The sequence below is a fragment of the Typopeltis vanoorti genome, chromosome 5, assembly GCF_054136105.1.
Source record: "Typopeltis vanoorti isolate ZY-2024b chromosome 5, IOZ_Tvanoo_1.0, whole genome shotgun sequence".
NCBI lineage: Eukaryota > Metazoa > Arthropoda > Arachnida > Uropygi > Thelyphonidae > Typopeltis > Typopeltis vanoorti.
In genome coordinates this window covers 107,950,238-107,975,851 of record NC_143553.1, presented here as the reverse complement: position 1 = coordinate 107,975,851, position 25,614 = coordinate 107,950,238, and the positions used below count along the sequence as shown (strand labels likewise).

At 35.1% G+C, this 25,614-nt stretch overlaps 1 protein-coding gene across 5 annotated transcripts in view; it reads right to left on the bottom strand.

The window, feature by feature from the left end:
• The window catches only part of LOC150106713 (PHD finger protein rhinoceros-like), a 397,154-nt gene that overhangs the window by 251,732 nt on the left and 119,808 nt on the right, over window positions 1-25,614 (bottom strand). For all 5 annotated transcript variants that reach the window (XM_090392660.1, XM_090392659.1, XM_090392661.1 and 2 more), the window contains 3 exons: window positions 16,672-16,829; window positions 14,084-14,122; window positions 210-370 (listed from right to left, as the gene is read on the bottom strand). In XM_090392660.1, coding sequence (XP_090248786.1) covers window positions 210-370; window positions 14,084-14,122; window positions 16,672-16,829 — 358 coding nt within the window. The remainder of the gene's footprint in view (window positions 1-209; window positions 371-14,083; window positions 14,123-16,671; window positions 16,830-25,614) is intronic.

Here is a 25,614-nt window from a genome sequence, read left to right as displayed (position 1 = left end):
TCATGCAAGGATCAACTTCTATAAATTACACTAAAAGTGTAATTTTACTTAAAAAAAGCAATTTTTGAAAGAAATTCAATAATCAGAAACTCCATTCTCTTTATCCTTCTCTTTCTCTCTCTCTCTCTCACACACACACACACACACACACACGTCAAGCATATACTGCAGTACCTTTCTGTAAACAGAGATCAATAATTCAATCTCACCTGCAAATTCCCTCTCTTCATTTAAAACATTTAACCAACAGAAATCTAAAGTGTCAAGATCATAACGACATTTTCTTCCTGCTTTATTAGATACATTAGAGAGAACATGAATATCACTCGAGTAGAAATTATCATCTGAAGAATGAATGAACTTCTTGGGACTATAAAATAATACATAAAAAAACAATACATAAATCACTTTTAATATTAAGAAAAAATACTTATATACATATTAAAGAATATGCATCAAAGATTATATACCAGTTAGCAATTCATCTATGAAACATATTTCCTAATTATCTTTGATAATGAAATCCTAAATACTCAATAAAAGAATCAAGTTTTTGTTGCATGCATATGTGTGTGCACACACACACACACCCAAATTAAATATATGAATAGCTATAAGAATGTAAAGCTATTAATGTTATCCAAAAGAGAGAATTTACAGTATAGAGGCTATGTAGTATGCTCGAAATGGCAAAAAAAGCAAGTAGTAGACTACTAGTTACACTTAATGACTTGGTCCAGTGAAATCCTCCTCAATATCTCCTGATCTCTAAACTTTCATCATTACAAAGTAACTTCTCAAATATCTGAAGTTATCTTTGCAATTTAAAATCATGCTCTTCCCCACCCCTCATGATTATTATATGAAAATATAGTTCTGTGCCACACTATTCTATTTGTCTAGTTTCTTCTGTAGTTGTTCTTCAGAATGTACCGAACTCACATCTACAAATGCATCCCCCCTGCTTCTTTCTGGTAATACAAGGACCTTTATAGGAGTCCCCCCTCCCTTTGTATAAAGGTGAGTTAGCCAGTCTCATATGAATGTATAGAGTTTTTCCTTCTGGTTTGCTAGTTTTTAATTCCGCAAAACAGGCAAACTGGCCAGAAGAACACATGCATTTACAGACATAATATATTGGACACACAGTTTTAGCAACTGGCCATAATTCCGAACAACCACAACCCTTTGTGGCTGTTAACAATGTAGAACACTATTCATAACCACAATGAACCGCAATAAAGATATGACACATTTGTTACGGTCTATTATTAAGTAGTTTACACTTAATAATGGACTGTCAAAAACTCTTACATTAGCATACATGTTCTTGATCATAACAATTTCTTCTCTTCTTATACCCATATTTTCCAAACTTTACCAGACATTTTCCACTGAACACAAAGTTTTTTTTTTCTTTTTTCCCCAAATCCAGAAATGACACAACCAGGCATTCAGATTCCTATACTTTCTCCATTACTTCCCTTACAGCGAAATCAAAACATAAATCCAATAAACATTCTACCATAACAAAAAAACAAAGAGAAATACAGAGAAATATATACAAATTTTCTAACCAAAATTTTAAAGAAAAATTTTCCACTAGTATATGATCATGCTCCAGCAGGAATGCCTTGATAATGAACAATACCATTTTGATGGAAAGACTTGGATATTTTCCATTGTAGTATGAAAAGTAAAAAGTTGGACTGAAATATAAATAAAACACAAGTTTTTAAACTGAACAACAAATGCCAGAAAGAAATTAAAATTGATCAACTTGCAGCATAAGTTAAGAATTTTATATACTGGGAACTAATGTTGATAACGAAAGCAGAACTGTTGACACTGCTTTCAGAAGATTGAATAATACATGAAAATCATCCAAATATTATGGTAAAACTAAAATAAAAGTCTTTAATAGAAATGGCAAAGCAGTATTATTATATGGATATTGATAAAGAAAGAGGAAAATAAATCAGCTTTTTCACACAAAATGTTTGCATTTTAGCATTAAAAACATTTTGGCTCTGACATATAACAAATCATGAATTATATAAACAGCCAGAGCAAAAAAAAATATCACCAGTGAAATAAATCACGGATCCCAGAAGAAAAAATGAAAAGGCCTAAACTAACTTGTCAGAGAATAACAGAAAAAGAAAGATTACCTGGTTGGGATAGCTGGAGAATTGGAATTAGTTGTAGAAGACAAATAACATTATGTACCACAAAGTATGAAGATGATAAGTAGGTAGTATGAAAGGCACATTTATGTGTTAATATTTCATATGGTTAAACATCTTATACAAAAATGGCAGTGTTTTCTTACTAGAATTTTGTGTTTTAGATTAAAAAAAAAAAAAAAAACAATCAATTTATGGGCAAATGTACTTGCTTTTATAGCCCTAGTTCTTTTGATGTAATCAACGTCAACCAACATTCTATATCAAACAGCAGTAGAGCTATAGTCCCCTTTTTATGATCTGCTTGGGCTCCGTTATGATAAACCACTCTAACCTCTGATTATTTATCTCTGAAGTCAAAATATGTGGTCATATTCCTCCTCCTCCTCAAATTCCTGCCATGTACCCTCAAGGGGTGTACAGGATATGATAGTACAACATGAAATATTTACATCATTACTAACTTCCTATTTACAATTTTCCTCCAAATCAGTCTGTTACCTGTCAAAACTCCAACATTATCAGATCTTATATTTCTATCTTCTAAAGCACATTTTACCGTATCAATCCATCTATATCTTGGTCTTCCTCTAGGTCTTTTTCCTGCCAATCTGGCAGAGAACACTTGTTTGGCTAATCTATCCTCTCCCATTCTGTTTAAGTGACCATAACCACCTGAGATTAGCTCTGCTAACACATTCCTGAATGCTGACAATGCCAAGTTCTTTCCTAATATCCTCATTATGATATTGCCATTGTTGCCATCTGTTCATGCCTCTAATCTTTCTCAGGACTCTCATATCTGCAGTCTCTAGTCTTTGGTGAAGTGTTTTACTTCTGACCCAGCTCTCAGATCCATAAGTTAAAATTGGTTTAACCACTGTCTTGTATACAGCTAATTTAGTATTTTGACTAATATCTCTCTTTTATTCCATATGAATTTATTCAATTGACTTCCTACCATACCAGCTTTGACATTTCTATTGTCTATTTCTGTATTTAATTCACCGTCTTCGCTAAAAACGTGCGTAAGTAGCTGAAAAATATTTTACTTGTTCTATAGGTTCTCCATTCACAATGCAGTTGATATTTTCAGTGCTTCTGCATATTTTCATTGTCTTTGTCTTGTTATTGCTAACCTTCATACCATATCTATTACAACAGTTATTCAATAGTCAGGGAATCTTGCAGACTTGTAGCAGATTTATTTAGAAGTATAATATCGTCTGCATAAAGCAAAGAGCTGACATTAACATTTCCAATTTTGATATCAGGTTTAATACCACTTTCCTTCATAATGTGGTCATTCCTTGGAGCTTCCAATGTTTACGACTCAAACCAGCTTTCCTTCTCTAACTGCTAATCAAGCTAGAGGAGATGCTGAAGACTTTGCTGTTAGTAATGATATAACCTCTATCATCAGCAATCAGAATTCTGAATAATCCCCAACATCCTTCCAACACCTCAAACCTTTTCTTAACCAGCTAACCTTCTAAATATACTAATGTTTGGAAATAAAAGATTCAGACCTTGTCCACATGCTGTATTCTACACAATGTCCATCATCCAGCCATTTTACACTTCTTAATCAATGTCCCATGGCACTACACTGGTATATTATGAATGAGATGACTATGATCTCTATTGCTCCTTACTGTTTCCACTATCCTTGTCCAAGCACCTGGTGCAACCAAATAAATAAAATAATCTTACTGAAATTAGGATGAAGTAATCTCCAATTCTAATTATTATTTGACACCTCCAGGGAGTCCAAGGACTCATCGAGGGAGGGCACCTGCTCTACAACTCTGTCTCCACCAACTGACCGTAACCACACAATGCAATCTACTGCCAACCACCACCACTAGCATTTCCACACACACTCACAGACATCCATGCCCACGGCAGGATTCAAACCTGCAGCCTTTTGACTGGAGAGTGGATATGCTAACCACTCAGCCAGCCAGGCTGGCAACTTTAATAAAATTATAAGACAACTTTTCTGACAAGCATTAAAGTCTGAAATAAAAATTCAACATATCTTGAGAAGCTTAATTAAAAAACCTTTGCAATCAGCAGAACATATGAATTTTTAAAAAAAATCAGACTTTGAAATGATAAATGAAGAAATCTCACATGCTGGTCAAATGACAGTTGAGCCTTCACTCAAGTCATCAGTTATGATTCCTGCTTTTTACCATACTTCTCTCATATCTAGATGTTCCTTTATAATAACATTACCTAAAAAAAAAAAAAAAAAAAACCTTTGGCATCAGTTTTCTCGTCATGCTCTTATATAGATGGTACCTTATTACACCAAGAACTATTCACTTTATGCCCCCTCTCATCCTTATCTGGGAAAATATGTTTAATAGTTTGGATACCACATGGTTTAAGAGACTTGTTGGTATCCAAGCTCACTAACCTCAAATCCTATTCACAGTTTTGATGAGAGTACACTGTAATCCTCTTTATCTGACAAATCTTTGTGGTAATCAAATGATTCAAGCTTCAAGAATCCATAACTATTGTTTATTCCATAATTTCATTGATCTCTCATCTATTCTCCATAGTGAGGACAACCTAGCAAACTTTAGCATTAGAGAAACAAATCCTGCAATAAAAATGTCACTTCATTTCCCTTTACCTTTGATAATACCCAGATTTCCAGTTAAGATCAGATAAAAGAAACCAAGAGCTTGATTTTCTGAGTACCATTCTGCCAAAGAATGTTTACAAAAATCATTCGTCAACAAAATTCTATCCTCCCAGACAGTCAGATGAACATAAAAACAAGATTTCAGAGCAACAGTGATTTTCCCTTATATAATCAGGCACAGATAAGATACAACAACAGAGTATAAAGGTTGCCTTCTATCACTCGACAAGATATTTAATTTCCTGAAACCTTCCAAATCTACCCATCCACAACTTAAAAAACCTGGTGTCTACAAGATCAGCTGTACCTGCAGGTTGTGCTACACTGGACAAACAGGCAGGTTGAGAGAGAGAGAGACACACAAATATGAAAGAAAATACAAATAAAGTTTTATTTGCTTTATTTTTATTATTAACATCTGATCTCCATGGAGTCAAAGGCTTCATTGTGGGGGGTCCATACTCTCTCATGCAAAAAGATCATGGAACTGTGCCTTAAACCCATTCACAATTTCTGAACTCACTACACTTTCAGGCATATTCCACTTACCAATTGCTTGTCATGCAAAGAACCTGCTTCTTACTTCCCTGCTCATACCCTCCTTACGCAGCTTCCAAGAATGGCCTCTAGTTATATCCTTGCCTCCTTCTATGATATGAAAAATCTCCTCCACATTAATCTGGTAACAATCCCCATTAACTTATATGTTTCAATCATATCCTGTCTTCTATTTACAAGGCTCTGTAAGTTGCATTCCCTCAATCTCTCCTCATATCTGATATTCCATAGACCTGACACTGACTTAGTAAACCTTCTCTAGAACCTCTCCAATTCATCCTCATTCCCTTGAAAACCAGGTGACTAAATCTGCACACTGTAATCCATGTGTGGCCTGATCAAAGCCTTATACAAAGGAACCATAATCTCTTTGCTTCTGCATGACAATGTTCTCCTCATTATTGCCATAATCCATTGTGATGTTCTTACAATTTTAGTAATGTGACTACTAAACTTCAAATCTCTGTTCACCATCACTCCCATATCTCTCATCTCTTCCACTTCCTTCAAAATTTCTTCATTAATTGTATGCTGCATCCCGACCTTGCCTACCAAATTTAAAGACCTTGCACTTTTGAACATTAAACTGATATCTCTGCTATTTGCCCACTCACAATGTCTATTCACATCCTCCAGCAAGGCAACACCATCTACTTTACTTCTCGGAGTTCTTCCCAACTTTGCATCATCGGCAAACAGCTGCACATATCCAGTTAAGCCAGCCACAATGTCATTAATGTACAAGAAAAACAATAATGGTCCTAAAAACAGATCCCTATGGCACTCCACTAGTGATCATGTTACAAGCTGCTGATACCTATTGGACAACCAATCAGCTATCCAAGTCACTAGTCTGTTATCTATTCTCATCTGTTTCAATTTAGCTACTAGCTTTGTCATGTGGCAGCCTTTGAAAAATCCAAGTACACCACTGTGTATTTGAATTTATATTTCTATCAAAGGCCTTTGAAAAATCTAAGTATACTTAATGTCACCTGGTTATAATATGTAAGCAGGTGACATTAAGTGTACTTGGATTTTTCGATGTACTAGTATTATACAATATCTCCATGGAGCTATCATATAATAATAATTTCCAGCATTGGAGTTCAGCACATAACCCTTTCTAAATTTAATGCCCATGACACTTAGCCACTTCCCAGGTCAGTACAACATGATCACTGTCACTAACTAGTAGCAAAACAGGGTATTTTACTGAAACCTCTCTGACACTATAATCAGGTTGAATATTCTCTGATCTCGAGTTCCTTATGTCATGTAATAGCTTAATAAATTTGGCTTTACTCTTTTCAAATCGTTATCATTAGCAATACATCCTCTCCTATCTAATCTATCCTTCCTAAAAATACTGTACCCTTTACACTCAATACCAGTCAGTACACCTGCTTCTGAGAGCCATGTCTCACTAATGCCAGTAATCTGAGGTGACAATGTATTCACTAAGGCAACAAACTGAACCCTTTTGTTCCTTATATTTCTAGCATTTGTGTACAGACATAATAAATTACTTCTATGCTTTTTTTTTATATACTCTTCTTTGCAGTCTTCATGACCCAGTTGGACAACTTTCAGATTCCTGTTCAGATTTCATGCTTTACTTATGCAGATATCCTTTCGCATACTTAATAAGTTCAAACTGGACAAACACACAATCATCTTTTCATCATAATCACCTCCATCAATTATCTGCATCATTTATAGTTACGTAACTTAGGAGCTCTTACATGCAGATTTTTGCCATTCCCCCCTCACACCCTAGTTTCCCTCACTCTATGCTCTCATACCACAAAATTATTGCTTCATACTCCTGATACCAAATCACATGCAGGCCATCCATGTTATAAAAATCTCTTCTTCCTTCAAACTCACTCCACACATTCAAAAACTCAAAATCATTCTTTTTACACATTGAATTGTTTGCTATCATAGTCCTTCATCTTAATTGCATGCCATCATATCTACGTAATATACTGACTATTTTCACTTTCTCACTCATCTCTCTCTCGATTCATTCAGAAGTCCTTTCATATTCTCTCCTACTGTATTTATCACCAAACAAATCATTTGTTCCTACCTGAATCACTATCTTTTTTACTTTTTTCTTCTGTTTTTTTGATTACATTCATTAGATTTTTTATTTCGGCACCAGGAAAACTCAAAGAAGTAACACGATCATCACTCACATGCTTTATAATTGAATCTAAATACCATATAATAACCTTTTTATAATTGATTTTACCTACCTGAGTATCACTACGTAATAACTTACATGATTCAGTACTTTTTTGTTTCTCCTTTCATTGCTTACTCTTCATGTCCTTCCAATGTTGAAAGCGCACCAAAAACCTTCCCCAGAATAACTGAATAAATTAATATATTAAATTAAACATTACTATCCTGTAGAGGGAAGTCCAAGCTGGCTACTCTCTCTCTCTCTCAAAGACTAGTTCCAATCACTTTCTCTTTGCCATTATGTTTCTACCTTTTCTACAGATTTTTTTCATGGTCATAGATCTACTGAACCGGCCACCATCATTCTTCCACTTTCCAAAACGTCTCATCGTCCTCCTCTTTCAATTCCTCATCTCTGTTCTTTAGATCTGTCTTCTATTATTCTCCTCAACAGTTCAAAGAACTGTTGAGGGTTGTACAGAAAAATTGAGCACGAGAACACACTGTTTTAAATTTTAAATTTTATTACTAAAATGTCATGTATATAGATAAAAAAAAATACTACTGGTGGTGGACAGTGGATGGTGTTATGTGTATGGTAGCAGTACTGTTGTGTAGCTGGAGGATTAAGTAGGGAAACTGTGAATTGCATATAGTGGAGTAGTATGCCCTCTCCCAATGAATCTTTGGACTCCTTGGAGGCTTCAAATAATAGTAATAATAAAGAAACACACCATCATATTCCATCTTTCCCCTAAATATCTGTTCAAACAACATCCTTATATTATAGCTTTTGTGACTTTTCCTATATTGAATTGATGTAAAAGGGGAGAAAGAGAGGGAGGGAGACAGAAAAAGAAAAAAATGTATATAAAAGTATTAATTATAATGATGAGCCAAAGGCCTCAATTCAGCAACATGAACTTATTTAAGTTAAGGGATATTATATCCCATATTGTTTCTTAGCTGAATAAGAAACTCAAAGAGTTTCATGCCGAATATAGAAACTATATAAAGTTCGGCAATTCCAAGCATAAGCAAATACCTGGATAGTGCAGCAACTGACCCTTGAAGGTAGTGCAAGCTGAGGCAACTCATGTAAAAGGTGGAGCAAGCTCCGATCACTATTCTTGATATTTACCCATAATGTGAACTTAACTCCTAGGAGCTGTATTATTGTTCAACATTATGAGATAAGGTCACTACCCAGACCGGTTTCAACCTTTTTTGTGGTCTCATCAGTGAGCAGGTAGACCATGTTAATACCAAGTTTGTAGCGAACAGAACTCACATCCCTTTAATGAGAATTGCCAAGAGGTGTCCTAATAAGTTCATGTTGCCGAATTGAAGCCTTTGGCTCTTCATTATAATTAATACTTTAATAGGACACCTCTTACACAACTAGGAGCAATACACAACATGGTATTAGGCATGCTAATACCATGTATGGGTTGGGAAAGGAGAAACTTGTTTACATTTGATTTTAAAACCTGTATATTGTATTCCTGGGGGAAAGACTGTTCCACAATACAGCAGCAGCAGGGATGAAGGAGGAGGAAAAGAAACTTGTTCTGTGGATTTCAAGGTGTACTGTGAAGGGATGTTGGGTGGCAGCTGCACGTGTTCCAATGGACTGAGTGGGAGAATTATTGATGCTATTTCAGACGAACATTTGCCATGGAAATATTTATAAAATACACATAATGCAGAAACCAAATGTCTGTGAGAAGGTGGGAGGAGTGAATTGGTAAGAGATGAGTTCTTAATCAATCTAATTGCTCTCCTCAGTATTGAGTCAAGCATTTTGAGAGAGCCTCTCAGGCCTTCCCCCACTCCAAATGTGAGAGCAGAATTCAATAGTTGGGTGGATTGGTCATTTGTATAAGGTTAACAGCTGTTCAGAGGTAAAGCAACATCTTGAGTGAAAGAGAAATCCTAGTTTTAATAGAAGCTGAAGATGCAATGGTTGTGATATGTTTATGCCAGGAGTGTCAGGGTGATTCCAAGAAGAGAAATCTCATCTTGTTTGGAAACCTGAGTGTTGTCAAAATAATACTGGGAGAAAATGGCTCTTTTTTTGTGAGAAATAAGACAGAACTGGGTTTTAGTAGCATTGAAATTGACAAGATTATCTGAACCCCCATTGGAGGATGGCTAAGAGATCAGAATTGAGGACAGTAGTGGTTGATGTTCTGTAGGTTGAGGTGAGTTGTGTAGAGTACAGTTTATCAAATGAAAGGGAGGAGTGCAATATGTTGTCATCTGCAAAACTGTGTATATTGGGTTGGAGGTCAACTGAAGTAGGTCATATACAGCAGGAAGAGGGTTGGTGAGAGAACAGAACCTTGTGGAACCCTGGCATTAGCTGAATGGAGAGAGGATAAGAAACCATCCACCATCACATATAATATGCATCTAGCCAGAAAGCTGGCAATCCAATTGCAGGTCCTGAGACAGACCAAATGATGGGTTTGCTTAGTAAGCCTTTGTGCCAGATCCAGTCAAAAGCTCTGGAGATATCAAGTGCAACCACTTGAGATTCACCAAACTTCTCCATGGCATTTGTCCAGAGATGGGTGATACATGTGAGTAGATCTCCTGTTGATCAGCAGCAACAGAATCCATACTGGTGATTGTTTATTAGCTGGGTGTCTTCAAGGTAGTGTAGGAGCTGAGAATTGATGGTTGTCTCCATCACTTTAGATAGCACTAAGGTGAGTGAGATGAGCAGTAGTTAGATGGCAGTGATTTGTCGCCCTTCTTAGGAATGGGTTGAATATAGGCCAATTTCCAAGTTTTGGGATAGATACCAATGGAGTAAGATAGTATATAGAGGTGCCAGAGGATAGAAGTCAGTTCTTGTGCACAAACCTTCAGGACAAATAAAGGAATGCCGTCAGGGCCAGGAGACTTTTTTTTGTATCTAATTTGAACAATATTTTTCTAATCTCTTCCTGGCAAAAGGATATAAGAAGCATTGTATATTGGGCATCTGGAATAGTTGGGGCATTTACCATTGTCAGTTATGCATGCACTTGAGGCAAAGCGTGAAGACAGGAGATTGCTTTTTACTATGGGTGATGATGCAATACAGCCATACGGGTATGACAGGGATGGGAATAGTGATGGGCAAAAGTTGCATCCAACTGCTTTGGTAATAGACCAAAAGGCTCAGCTACTGTTTGAACAGGCTGGCTGCAAGTTTCCTGCTTTTCACTCTTTCAAACTCTGTTTTGGAAGCATTGATAGTTTTCTTGTAGATATTTCAAGCCTGACTATAAGCACTAAAGGAGGATGGAGTTCTTGATGTGAGCCATTTGTGGTATGCTTGATTTATCTGTACAAGCCTTGGTACATCTTTTGGAGAACCAGGGGTTTAGTTAGGGGATGGCAGATCAGAGTAGTGTGGGGAACATATGTTTCCATACTAGTAAGGATTACTTCGGTGCATATGTTTGGGTTGGAAGGCTGGAAACAATAGTCCAACCATGGGAATAAAGCACAGAAGTCACGGGGCTGTCTCACTTGGCACTGTTATAATGCCAAGCTACTCTTGTATAGGAGTGGCTATTGAAGCATCGTTGCATGGGGGTGGGGATGAGCACCAGATTGTGGTCAGAATTACCTAGGGGGACCCACTACATTCACTGTGTATTCACTACATTCACTGTGGGAAGCAGAACTGGATAGAGATACATGTGATATATGAGATGGCAACAGAGACAGCAAATGAATTTGACTAAGTGGGTAAGGGAAATTTTCAGCCAAAGAAGGTCAAAGTTATAGATTGGGTGCTCTCTGGCAAAGTATGCCAGAGAAGATATATGCACAGATGCCACTCATGGATCGAAAGGAGTTAAAGAGTGAGTAGTTAGTTTGGAAGGTTGAGATGAATAGTACTGGGGGAGGTGAAATTTGAGTTTCTGCCAAAAAGAGTAGGTGGGGTTTGGTAGACCGGAGATGGTAGTGGAAACCATTAGGGTTAGAGTTGAGGCCACAGATGTTAGTGAAATAGATATGCAAGGCATATATTTGACCACAAGGGCCTTGCACATTTTATGTGCAGTGCCTGCATACTGGTCTCCATGGTGGCTACTGGTGAAGTCACTTGATTTTTGCACTAATTTAACTTGTTTGTTGTTGATGACCAAACTGTTTTCTCCATTTTGACATCCTTGTTTTCTCTGGGCAAAACAAGGATGGTTAGGTCGAGCATGTATGTGTGATTGGGGACAAGTGTCCTTGAACTTGTTATTAATCACTATTATTAGTTTAGACATGATTGTCGGTGTCACAAGTCACTTTCACGTCCTTTCTTTTATTTATGGGTTCAAAATGATGGTGCCTGATAGTGTTCCTAGAATCAAATGCTTATTTATTTAGTATTGCAGCCTTATTAATATTCAGAAATCTCCTTAGAAAAGATCTCATTTTTGCACAGAAAAACACCTTTCTGGGCTAAAATTTTTGCTCTGGAAGGAGGAGAAAATTAATTAAATTTTGCTAGTTTTAATAATTTTTAGTATATCCTTGCCTAAAGTATCTATTCATTATCAGATAATGAGTACTTTCTAACTTTTAAACCTTTACTGAGAATAATGAAAAACTTTGCCATCAACACTTTTTAAGATTTCTGATGACCTGAAGGACAGAATTAATGAATGTTAATACAGCAATCCCTCGATTAATGTGCCTCCAATTAATGCATTTTCCATTAGTGCATCATTTTTTTTCTATACCCAAATTCAATTAGTGCGCCTATATACATCTTAAAAATAAATGTTAGAGATTTTAAAAATTTTCTATCTACACATTTTTATGGCTGACAATTTTAAAAAATCACTCACCATGATGAAATAATTTAGTCACTGATTTAAAACATTTTACAGTTATTTTTTAATGACATACTACACTATTTCCATGTACACTACGTTCCAAAATTTATGTCATCTGCTAATTACATAGCATTTTGATCATATCTCGTACCTCCTTTGCAATTGTTTTCCTTTAAAGTATTTTCCCAACCTTTAATCATGACTAAAAGAATTAGTGAGCAAAAAAGTGAAAGTGTGAAAAAGATTCGAAAAGTAATCTCATTGGAAGAAATACTTGGAATGATAAAACAAAATGGACAAGAACACACAAATGGGTAAATTTTAAGCAAAGCTGCTGAATACAAAGAGAAAGGTAAGGTTGCTTCGAGTTCATCATGCATGCACTCAAAATCAAAGTATTATAACAATTGAATTAGAGAGACTCTAATTCAGTTAGAAGGAACGAATTATACTTTTTCCCATAGGTTATTATATTCGATTAGTGCATTTTCAATTAAAACACCTGTTTTAAAGAACACATTAGGCGATTTAATCAAGGGATTGCTGTATCTGCATTGTTCAAAACAGGTTATTAATTATAGTATGATAATGGCAATGTTTTCATGTTAAGATGTATTATTTTATTATTATTATTATTATTATTGTCTTTTAGAGGTCTTTAGCCTCTGTTCTTCATAATCAGTATTTTGTTTATTGCTTCAAATCCCCTCCCCCTTATGCAAATGTTTTTACATAAGTATTTTTTCTCTTCCTGCCTCATTTATACTTTGTCATTCACTCACTCATTTGCATTTAAGTAAATTTGATTTTATAAACATTATAATAAAACCTTATAACATATATATATATATATATATATATATATATATATATATATATATATATATATATATATATATATATATATACACACACAGTATCAAATATTAATCATAGAACCGCACATGTACAACAGCAAAAGTTAAATTTATTATGTAGATGTTTCCTCTTGCATATCATAAGACATCATCTGTACAAAAAGGAATTGAATAAAGAAACAGTAGAGTGCATGAATTGAATTGGAATCCCTATATGTATACAGTTGCACGTTCATGGGATAAAATTATTGGGCTGAAAATAAATTAAAATAGTATTACTATAATTAACGGCTATTTTAGCCTGTTTTTGTACTTACTTAAATTAAAATAGATTAATTAAAAATAAAATAAAAGGTTAGATCAATGAAGTAAGGTTTCATCACTTTCTTTGTATAAATGCTCATGTTTACATATGGATCTATGCAGCAGCATGATGTTTTCCGATTGGGTCGTATGGTGGCTAGTGTTTTCAATTCCATGTGCTGCCAGGCCAGATTTGTAAGGTTTGTTAGCCAGATATGGTCTTGATGTTCAGAGATATATTTATTTACAGATCTTCCTGTTTCATGTATGTTTTTTGGTTAATATTCTTTTTAAAGCAAATTTTAATCACTAATGATAAATATTAAATTTTAAATCTTATGGATTCGTTTATGAGGTCAGTTCTTTGTTCATAAAATGTAGCTCGTTCATGTTACTGGAGCTACATGAAAGTAAATTTCAGAAATCCAAACTATAATAACAAGTATTATAACAGCCAATAAAACAAAGAAATGTTTAGTATGAATAACTTACAGTTTAAAACTTGAATTCTTATTTTTCTTCCTGAATATCCTGAAAATAAAAATATTCATCTTTAAAAAGAATAGCTAGTTTTGATTTTTATTATCAAGAATTCAAAATGTGACAGATGAACTGAAAATTTAAAAGAAATGGGGTGGGAAAAAATCTAAGTCTCATATATGTGAATTTCTTCTAAATCATAATTCTAAGGAGGAGGTTTGAGTTTGTTATACCAGCATGGTTGGATGAGTGGTTAGCATACCTGCTCTCCAACTAAACAGGCTGAGGGTTCAAATCCCACTGGGGCATATATGTTTGTGATTATTTTTAGGTAGAAGATGATTTCATGACCCAGTGTGAGACCATTGCCCTGCAGTAGCTTGAAAAAGTTCCATGTTTAGATTAGATTAGTCTGTAGAGTAGAGTTTTTTCTGGAATATGTAAAAAGTAAATTAAAAAAAAATGTCCACTTCAACCTAGAAGAAACTATTACCAGTTACACATACGCTACTGTCATTTTATGAAGATGGCAGAAAACTAACAATCCAAAATACACAAAATGCTACCAAGATAACAAAAACTTCTAAAGTGAATTTATTACCATTTCAAAGAATAAATTTCTGTACATATTTATTGCCATCACTTAGCTCACTAGATAAAAATCATGCAAATAATACAAATATAAGATTAATTTCATAATTAAGTCAAATATTCCTCCTAACTCTGTGGAGAAATGGTTGACTTTGGAGAGTTTAGATATTTGATGCTTGAAATAGAGATTACTGTAATGCTGCATGTGGCGTGTGTGTGTGTGTGTGTGTGTGTGTGTGTGTGTGTGTGTGTGTGTGTGTGTGTGTGTGTGTGTGTGTGTGTGTGTAAATATATATGCAGTATATCATCATGAAATTCCTCATATGTACCAACGATATTTGTTCAGATTCGTTTGTTATTTGTCAAGACTTCCATATTGATAGATATTACAATTTGGTATTCTAAGGAACCACAAACTGCATCAGTTTACCTAGATCTTGGTCCATTTGTCATCAGTTTTGCTAATCTTTCTCTCTCTCTCTCTCTCTCTCTCTTGGTCCATACCACCTTAGATTAGTCCTCCTCATAGATTCTTGAAATCTAGCAATGGTAAGTTCCTTTCTAATATCATAATTTTTTCAAATGATTCTGCCATTAATGTGCTCTGTTTGCTCTGATAATCTTTTTCAGAACTACTATATATGTGTGTGTGTGGTCTTCAGTCTTTGATCAACTATTATGTTTCTACCCCAACTCTCAGATCCATAAATGAAAATTGGTCTACATATTGTCTTGTATACTGCTAGTTTAGTTTGGCTAATTTCTCTCTAAATCAATATAAATTTAATCAGTTGCCTCCCCCACCATACCAGCTTTGCTTATTCTATTATCTATTTCCAATATTTACTTTGACATCATCACTAGAAATTGTGCCTAAATAGCTGAAATATTTTACTTGTTCTATAGGTTCTCCACTGAGAATGGAGTTGAAGTTTTCTATGTTCCTATGGGTTTTCATAGTTTAGTCTTTTCACTGCTAATTTTTATGCCAAATTTGTTATAGCTATTATTCAATTAGTTAAACATTTCTGAAAATTTGTAAAGAATTTATTTAGATGTATAACATCATCTGCATAAAATAAAGCTATCTCCAACTAAGACAAATTCTTTTTTTGTCTCAAATGAATGAGGTAAAAAAAAGTATTTCTTTCATTTAGCTTGCTATACAAATCAACTAATATGTAATTAAAAACACAAAAGCCTGTAATCTCCTAAAAACAGTATATACTAGTGTTGACGAAGAATATGCAGACTTTCAACCAGTAAAATCAATTATAAGGAAAATATGTTAGATGTATATGGTTGTAATAATATAAAAAATGAAACAGACTAGTTTTGCCGCAGATTCTTGTGGCTTATTCTGGGTTAAAATAAAAATACAATTAAAGGCTAACATAAACACATTATTAAAATACAGAACATGTAGGAACCATTACAATATGAGTTGAAAACAGAAACTACTTGGAGCATAGGAGCTGGCATGGGTTAGCTATTGTTCAGTGATATGTGTAAGACAGTTGGCTGAAAAGTTAAGTATTTCTCCAATGTATTTTTCCTTATAGTATATACTATTATTGAGCCTCCATAGCTTAGTCAGTATAGACGAAGCCCTTTGGTCAGAAAGACCTGGGTTCGATTCCAGTGAGTGATGTGAGAAACCTTTATCTGATCTCTTTTGACAAAAGGTGAGTTAGCTGATCTCATATGAAGGTAGGGGTTTTTTCAGTCGGAAACTCGGGTTTTTCATTCCCCAGAACAGGCAAATGGGCACCGTGAACACACATAATTACAGTCATGAATATGTCCCAGCCATTTGCCAGTCAGGGATAAAATGGGGGGGGGGGGGGAAGCAATGGTGTACTACCTTGTAAAACCAGAAGCACTTTGTGGGCAAGCCTAGGGTCGGAAATGACTGAAAAGATAAATCATCATCATATGCTATTCTTATTATAACATATATACTCTTAAGAATAATTAACATAGACAAAAAAAGTTATACAATTGCATACCTTACAACAGGTTCAGGCAAGGCCTCTGGGTTAACAGGAACTTGCACTCCTGCTTCCCATTCAGTTTTCCAAGAATCAGTTATCAGCCAATAGTCTTCTGCCCGTAATGGTTCACTGTCTGGCAATTTCATTGCACTTATTAAGTCTTTGCGAAAAAGCTAAAAACAATTTCGTAGAATAATGATTAAAACCTTGAAATAACACTACATAATCAATGTATAATTACATATAAAATAATGTAGTTCATTTTGACAAACCAAAAAAATAAGTAAGAATACACACTGAAATGGATAATTATAACTGAAATATCAGAAAGCAATTAAATTCTGCTTATTTTAACTGGAACAGGACACAGTTGAAATTCCATCCCAAAGCAACTAAGATTATTTGGTAAGGATTTTATGTCTTAAGGATGTGTTTTGCTGGTTTTCAAATGAAAAACCAGTTTCCAAGAGTAAAGAAAAAAAGCCCTGTCATCTCCATATGAGCACTTATTTCAAAAGCCCTCTGCAGAATGCCAGGAACTTTTGTTTCTCACATTCTAGAGAGGATTCAAGTCTAGTTCTTCCAACCAAAGAGAATATGCTACAACATCCCCCTATATGACTGTATGGCTACACTACAGAGGTGCTGATAACACTGGAAGGAGAACTACACAAATCACTTATGAGAGGAAAACAATATTTGTAAATATATTCCTTTATCTCTTCATCACTTGAACTTCCACAATAATCAGATTGTCTCACTGAAAATTACACAAAGCAGTAACTGGCATATACTATCTTTTGTAGAAAATCAAAAAGTTTGATAATAAGAAAAATATCTGCTTATTTTAAAATTTTCTGAAGATTTTGTACTCTTATTGGTGGTAGTGGGTACATGTTTTTTTGACAATATATTCAACAAGTTTTAATTTTTGTAGCATGACATTTGAAGAACTACTGACTTTGAAATTTAAATGCTGGTTACAAATTAAAAAAATTATCTATTTTAACACACTTCCAAACTGAAAAATAACTAAAAATAGGAATATTACAGGTGATCATATCAAAGACCTTTCAAGTAACAAATTTTCTCCAATTTGGAAGAAAATTATTTGCAAGAATTGAGAAATGAATCCTTAATTATGTTAGACTACTAGATCATGTATAACCCTTTCAGATGATGATGGTATACCAGATCAAAGTTTTTGCTCTAGTTGAATGGATTTTATTGAAACTTGGTAACATGGGAACTTGAATACAATTCATAGTCATCGTAATTTTGGTTTGCAAGAAGTATAAGGAATAAGACAGAAGAATTTATAGCCTTGGTTCTTACAGTCTGACCTCAAATAATAGAATAACAGAAACATGGTTGACTGATAAAGATATCTTGATTGGAATCGAAGTTGATGGGTATAGTATTTTTAGGAAAGACAGAAATAATAAAAACAAGGATGGGGGAGAGGGGTAGTACTGATGATGCCAAATAAGTTGTGTCATTAAAGTATGGGAAACTGGGGGGGGGGGGTAATAGCAGAAGAGTGGTTTTTAAAATGTTTGGTGTAAGATAAACATTACTGGAGAAAGATTTTTAGTTGGAGATCTGTTATAGATCTAAGAATAATTAACAATATCAGAATGAAATATTTAGGAAAATTAGTTTAGCTACTATATAAAAAAAGTTATCATAATGGGAAATTTTAACTTTTCAATTAGAGATAGATGTTGAAAGTTTTTCTACTTGGTTACACTATAAATTAAAGATGACAAGAAATTATATTCTTGGTTTAATCCTTTATCCAAGTGTAAGCAAAATTCTGAGTTGCCCAGTTGTGAAGTTACTTTGCAAGCAAACAAAGTTTGCTTGCAAAGTAACTTCACGACTGGGCAACTCAGAATTACAACTCGTATGCAAAGGCTAATGACTTCACATCGCTTGCCTTACCATCCTAAAATGCAAAACACATATCCTTACAGACATGTATAATGCTATGCATTATAGGAAGAGTCACTACCCAGACCGGTTTCAACCTTTATTGAGGTCTCATCAGGGGAAGCCAGATCCAGAAGTGTTTTGAAGTAATGCAGAAGTCATATTTCCAGAGTATTTTTTTATTAATAAAGTGTGCCACCTTTTGGCTATTGCATATGAAAATATGACTTCTGCATTACTTCAACCTTGGTATCACTTCTGGGTCTGATAGGACCTCAATAAAGGTCGAAACTGGTCAGGGTAGTGACCCTTCCCATAATGCATCGTATTATACGTGTCTGTAAGAATATGTGCTTTGCATTATGGCATACTAAGGCAAGTAATGTGAAGTCATTAGCCTCCACATGCAAGCTGCTCAGTAGTGAAGTTACTTCATGTGCAAACTTTGTTTGCTTACACTTGCAAAAGGATTAAACCAATAATATGATTTCTTTGCATCTTCAATTTATAGTATAACCAAGTGGAAAAACTTTTAACATCTATCTCTAATCCAGAATATTTTTTTTTATTAATAAGATGTGACATCTTTTGGCTACTTGCATATGGAAATATGACTTCTGCATTACTTCAACTTTGGTATCATTTCTTGGACTAGCTCCCACTAATGAGACCTCAATAAAGGTTGAAATTGGTGGGAGTGACCCTTTCCATAATGCATAGCATTATATGAGATGTGACAACTTAATTTCCGAAAACAGCCGCATAATGTTACCTGTGTGGTGATTTGGTTGGAGGCACACGAGTAATCGTGTTTGTACATCTTTTAACTAATGCATGCATAAACCTCAAGCCAATAGACCAGTTTGCTAGTTGGCTATTGCAAAAACAATGGAGATCTGCATGTAAGCTTTGGCAAAAAATGTGTGATTGAAATTTGGAGCAGTGTGTTAACATCAAATTATGTGTGAAAATAGGCAAAACTGCTACTGAAACAGTGGAGCTGTTGAAAGTGGCATACGGTGTGGATGCTCTGAAAAAGTCTTTGAGTGGCATAAGAGATTCAAAGGTAGGCAAGAAGATGTGAAAGACAACCCCAGAAGTGGGCCTCCAAAAACAAAAATGACAGATGCATATGTGAACAGAGTGCATGATTTGGTACAGTCTGAGAGATGATTAAGTGTGTGATTTATGGCTGATGAATTGCAAATGAATCGAGAAACAGTCAGAGTAATTTTAACTGAAGAATTGGGTATGCGAAAGATTTCTGAGAAGTTTGTGCCTCGGATCTTGATGGACAAACAAAAGCAGCAGCAGGTTCAAGTTGCAACTGATCTTTCTGCAAATAAGTATGTTTCCAAGAGAAATTATAGTAGGTGAAACCCTGGTGCTTGCAGTACAATCCCGAAACAAAATGCCAGAGCATGCAATGGAAAACCCAGAGTTCACCACGTCCGAAAAAAGCACATATCACATTCGTAGTTCAAGACAATGCTGGTGTGTTTCTTTGATCACAAGGGGGATAGTCCACTATGAATTCATTGAACTTTAATAGTTGCTGAAAAGATTATGAGATTGAACTTTACAGGTGCTGAAAAGATTATGAGATTAAAAATTCTATTCGGAGAAAAAGACCTGAATTGTGGCCTGGCAGGTGGATCATCCATCATGACAATGTGCTAAGCCATAGTGTGCTCATCATGAGAGAGTTTCTGGCAAAAAAAATTGATCCAAATTAGGTCAACCCTGCTTACTCACCCGACTTAGATCCCTGTGATTTCTGGCTGTTTCCAAAATTAAAGACTGTGCTGAAAGGACGAAGATTTTCTGACATCGCTGATATCCAGCATAATGTGATAAAAGAACTGAAGAGTATTCCAAAAAAAAAGAGTTCCAGGCCTGTTTCCAAAAATGGGAACACCATCTAAACCAGTGTAAAAATGCACAAGGGGACTACTTAGAAGGCGACAGTAGCCACTAATGTATAATTCTGAATGTAGGTTTTTTTTTTTTTACAGATGCATTCTGGGAATTAAATTGTCACACCTCGTACATGTCCATAACATGTACATGCGTTTGTATGTATATGTGTTTTGCATTATGGAATGTAAGGCAAGTGATGTGAAGTGTAATTCATGTGCAAACTTTATCTGCTTACATTTGGATAAAGGATTAAACTAAGAATATAATTTTTTGGCATCTTTAATTTAACTTTTCAAATATAAACTGGAAGTAAGAAATAGCACATGGGACTCATACACTATTATTTTTCAAGAGATAACAATGCATACTAAAATATTAATTATATTAACTGAAATTAATACTTTCCTATATTTCAGTATTTCAGCAATGTCACATTGCCATCAACATCAAGGATCACAAAAACAATGATAAGTGCATGCAAGCACTAACACTGGGTAAATGAGGATGAAGAATGGCAAAAAAAGTCAACCCTAGCATCCTAAGTGTCATTAGTGGGCTAAATTAGGTGGTCTTGGCCATTGGTCTGAAGATCTGAGGATGAGTGCTTCCCAAATTTGGAGCAGTTCCATGCACCCAAGTTTGTTGAGGTTTGGAAAGTTTCTTAGGGCTGAGGCAGATTCAAAGAATAACCTCCTATATTCGTATTTGCTGCTGTGTAATAGAGTGGCCTTCTTCCAGCATATCTTGTGGTGGGTGTCCAAAGCATGGTCAGCAAGTCCTGAATGGCTGTAATGGTGGAACCAGATGTAGTCCTTGCAAAATTTCAGAAATTCTGAACCCTTGCAGTTTTAAACTGTCCTACTACAGCCAAACAAGCAGGACAACCAATATCAGAATTTTTGAACACAAGGACTACATCCAGTAGTAATGATACTACTCTAAGGAAGCAGGAAGATGAGAGATCACTACCTCACCATAGTTCCTGAAGGCGAATCAGGTAGAAGTCTGAGTTATCAAATCATCTTGATGTGAATAGGACAGATGGACTGGATGGAATTTCACCACGTACTGTGCAAGAATCTCCCAAGGAATTAACATTTCTATTTGACTTGGCTGTTGACATTTCCACTGACTTGAGAATCTTGGGTCTGGAACGATCCCTGATGATGAAAGAATACAAGACTGTTCCATTGCATAAAGTTGAAAGCAAAAGAGACATTTCAAATTACAGATCTGTTTGCATTTCTGAAGTGTTGGCTAAAGCATTAAAGAGACTGGTAAGGAATAGAGTGCAGGATTGGAAGTCAACATGGGTTTGTTAGAGGGAGGTCTAGTTTCAGTAGTTTACGTACAATTCATAATAAGGTGACTACAGTTGTGGACGGGGGGGGGGATTCAAATACAGTGAAATTTCTAGATTTTGCCAAGGCATTTGAGAGACTACCACATAATAAATTGATGTATAAGTTACAGAAAATGAGTTTGGATAATTGGTTGGTTAACTGAATAAAAAAATTGGTTCTCTAACAAATATTAAAGGGTGGTGTATAGAAGAGCTGTGTCTCTGAGAAGAAGAGTCACAGAGTCCTGTCATGGAATCACTGCTGTTTAATCTGTTTGTAAGTTAATGCTATTAGTAGTTTGTAAGCAAATATTCAGTATTTGCTTACAAACTACACTCGACGTTTCGACCTTCATATCAAGATCATCTTCTGGAGCATATACACTATATACAGAGAAACAAGCTGCACTACAATCTACATGGTTTGCTAAAGTTACTGACCGTTACAACAATTAAACAACAAAGGTGTTTACCACCACCAGAGGTCAGGCCTCTGGTGGTGGTAAACACCTTTACTACATCAGCACTAGAGTCCTATTATTATTATTATCTATTGGTTACAAAATTACATTGGGTTGGAGAGCAACATGTTTATATATACATATATATATATATATATATATTAAAAACATGATTATACATATAAATTTCAACCAATTGGTATGGAATAGTTTCCAATACTAGCTGAAGATTGCTTAAAGTCCTAAAGTATGCTAGATACTAAGTATTAAGTAGGCTGAATATGTGCTATCCAGATTCTTGGAATTTTCATGTTGCCATCATCGTTGATATTCGGCTGGTTAATCAGAATTTCACAGGCTTCTTCAAATTTTATTTCATACCAGGTTTTTGTATGGTGTAAAGAGCAGGTACCTTTCCAATCAATTTGGTGTAAGGTGTTGAGAGCATGGTCTGAGAGGCCTGCTTCATCATAATTGTTATATTTAATGCGTCAATTGTGTTCTTTTTTCCTTATAGGGATTGTACATCCAGTTTCACCAATTTGAGGTAAGTTACAGGTGCAGTAGATGCAATAAACTCCAGGATGTGCCAATGGGAGGAGAGAATCCTTAGAGGAGTTGAATATGTTTTTTAGTTTTGTAGGTGGTTTAAAGATGGCATTGAGATTATAATGGTGTAGGATTCTGTTGATTTTTTCTGATAACCCTTTAATGTATGGGATGGCTATGGTTTTACTGTAATCTAAATTCTTTTCTGATGAAGTTTTATGAAGAACTTTATTAATAGTATTTTTGTTATAGCAATTATTTATAAATGTGTTGCTAATAAATTTTAATTCTTGTTTAAGAGCTTGCTGATTAGAGCAAATTGTTGTAGCTCTGTTTTTAAGGGTGTTAATGACTCCATATTTTTGTGATGGGTGGTGGTAGGATTTAGCATGTATATATTGGCCAGTATGTGTCGGTTTGCAGTGAAGGATAGACTGCCTGAAGGAAGACGTGTGACCAATGTGTCCAGGAATGGGAGCGATTTCTAATTTTCAATTTCGATAGTAAATTGTATGTGTTCATGTTGTTTGTTCAGGTGGCTAAGGAATGTGTCTCATGTTTGTCACCCATGTGGCCAGATAATGAAAACATCGTCAACGTATCTAAACCACACTGTAGGTTTTAGAGTGAAGGAATCAAGAGCACTTTGCTCAAAAGCTTCCATATAAAAGTTAGCAATTGGGGGGGGGGGTTTGGTGAGCCCATGGCCGTACCTTCTCTTTGTAGGTAAAATTTATTTTGCCACACAAAGTAACCGGAACGTAATACGTGGACAAAGAAGGCTGTAATATCGTGCAGAAATTTGTTCTGTAGGAGAAGAATTATATCATTGATTGGGACATTTGTGAAAAGGGCAGAAACATCGAAACTGACTAATAAATCATCTTTGCCGACGGTTATGTTTTTAATTTTGTTTATAAAGTGTTGTGCCTTCTTTATATAGGAGGGGGAATGACCTACCAACTCCTTGATTGTTGACGCTAATTTCTTGGCTCGGTGATAATTAGGGCTATCTATTCCTTCAACTATCAGCCGAAGCGGCATGCTTTGTTTGTATACTTTAGGAACACCATATATTCTGGGAGAATGGGTGTAATGGGGTATAAGTTTTTTAACCGTGTCTGACGGCCAAGAAGTGACGGACTTAAGTAATTTCTCAGTTTTTTCTTTATTCTGTTAGTTGGGTTATAGTTTACAAGCTGATAGGTACTGTTATCGGAGACTAGTTGATTCACATGATGGATGGATGTTGACCTGTCAAGGACAACAGTGGCATTACCGTTATCCGATTTTGTTACGATTATCTCTTGATTAGCTTTTAATGACTTCATTACTGCTAGTTCTGTTCTTGTAAGATTGCTATGCAAGGTTTTCTTATTATTCAGAACATTGCTGGTTTCTAATCGAATTTTATTGGCTATATTAATAAGAAGAGACCTAATGCCTCTTTCTATGTGGCATATAAAATCCAATTTATTAACAGTTTTAGGTGCTATTGCGAAGTTAAGTCCTTTATCAAGTAGCGCAAGGCCAAAATGTGAAATTTGGCCTTAAGTTCTCTTTATTATTTTCTAGGATATATTTAGCCGAATTATCAGTGATTCTTTCAAGCACATGTAGAATATCTGGATTTATATAACTCGATAGTTCGGATTGCAATTTTGAAACCTGATTTTCAGTTATTGCTAGATTTTTGTGGGCTGTTTAGATTTGTTCTCTAAGTATCGCTTTCTCTATGCGAGCATAGATAAACCATAAAACCACAGCCATCCCATACATTAAAGGGTTATCAGAAAAAATTAACAGAATCCTACACCATTATAATCTCAATGCCACCTTTAAACCACCTATAAAATTAAAAAACATATTCAACTCCTCTAAGGATCTTCTCCTCCCACTGGCACATCCTGGAGTTTATTGCATCTACTGCACCTGTAACTTACCTCAAATTGGTGAAACTGGATGTACAATCCCTATAAGGAAAAAAAGAACACAATTGACACATTAAATGTTATATTTGCCTCTCAGACCATGCTCTCAACACCTTACACCAAATTGATTGGAAAAGTACCTGCTCTTTACACCATACAAAAACCTGGTATGAAATAAAATTTAAAGAAGCCTGCGAAATTCTGATTAACCACCCGAATATCAACAATAATGCCGGTATGAAAATTCCAAGAATCTGGATGGCACATATTCAGCTTACTTAATACTTAGTATCTAGCATACTTTTAAGCAACCTTCAGCTAGTATTGGAAACTATTCTATACCAATTGGTTGAAATTTATATTTATAATCATGTTTTTAATATATATATATATATATAAACATGTTGTTCTCCAGCCCAATGTAATTTTGTAAACAATAGATAATAATAATAATAGGACTCTAGCATTGATGTAGTAAAGGTGTTTTTTTTTTCCCCACCAGAGGTCAGGCCAATAATTGTTGTAACGGTTGGTCAGTAACTTTAGCAAACCACATAGATTGCAGTGCAGCTTGTTTCTCTGTATATAGTGTATATGCTCCAGAAAATGACCTTGATATGAAGGTCAAAACGTTGAGTGTTGATTTTGGTTTATATTGAACTAAAGTTTTACTCAAACGTGGTAGTTTTCTCCATAATTTTCCAAAATGTATTAGGAATGATACTGATGTACTGTTCTTTAAGAGCGATTTGAATAGACTAGCTATGTAGACAGACAAGTGGGGATACAAATTCAACAATAACACAGGCCTGCGATGGAAAAG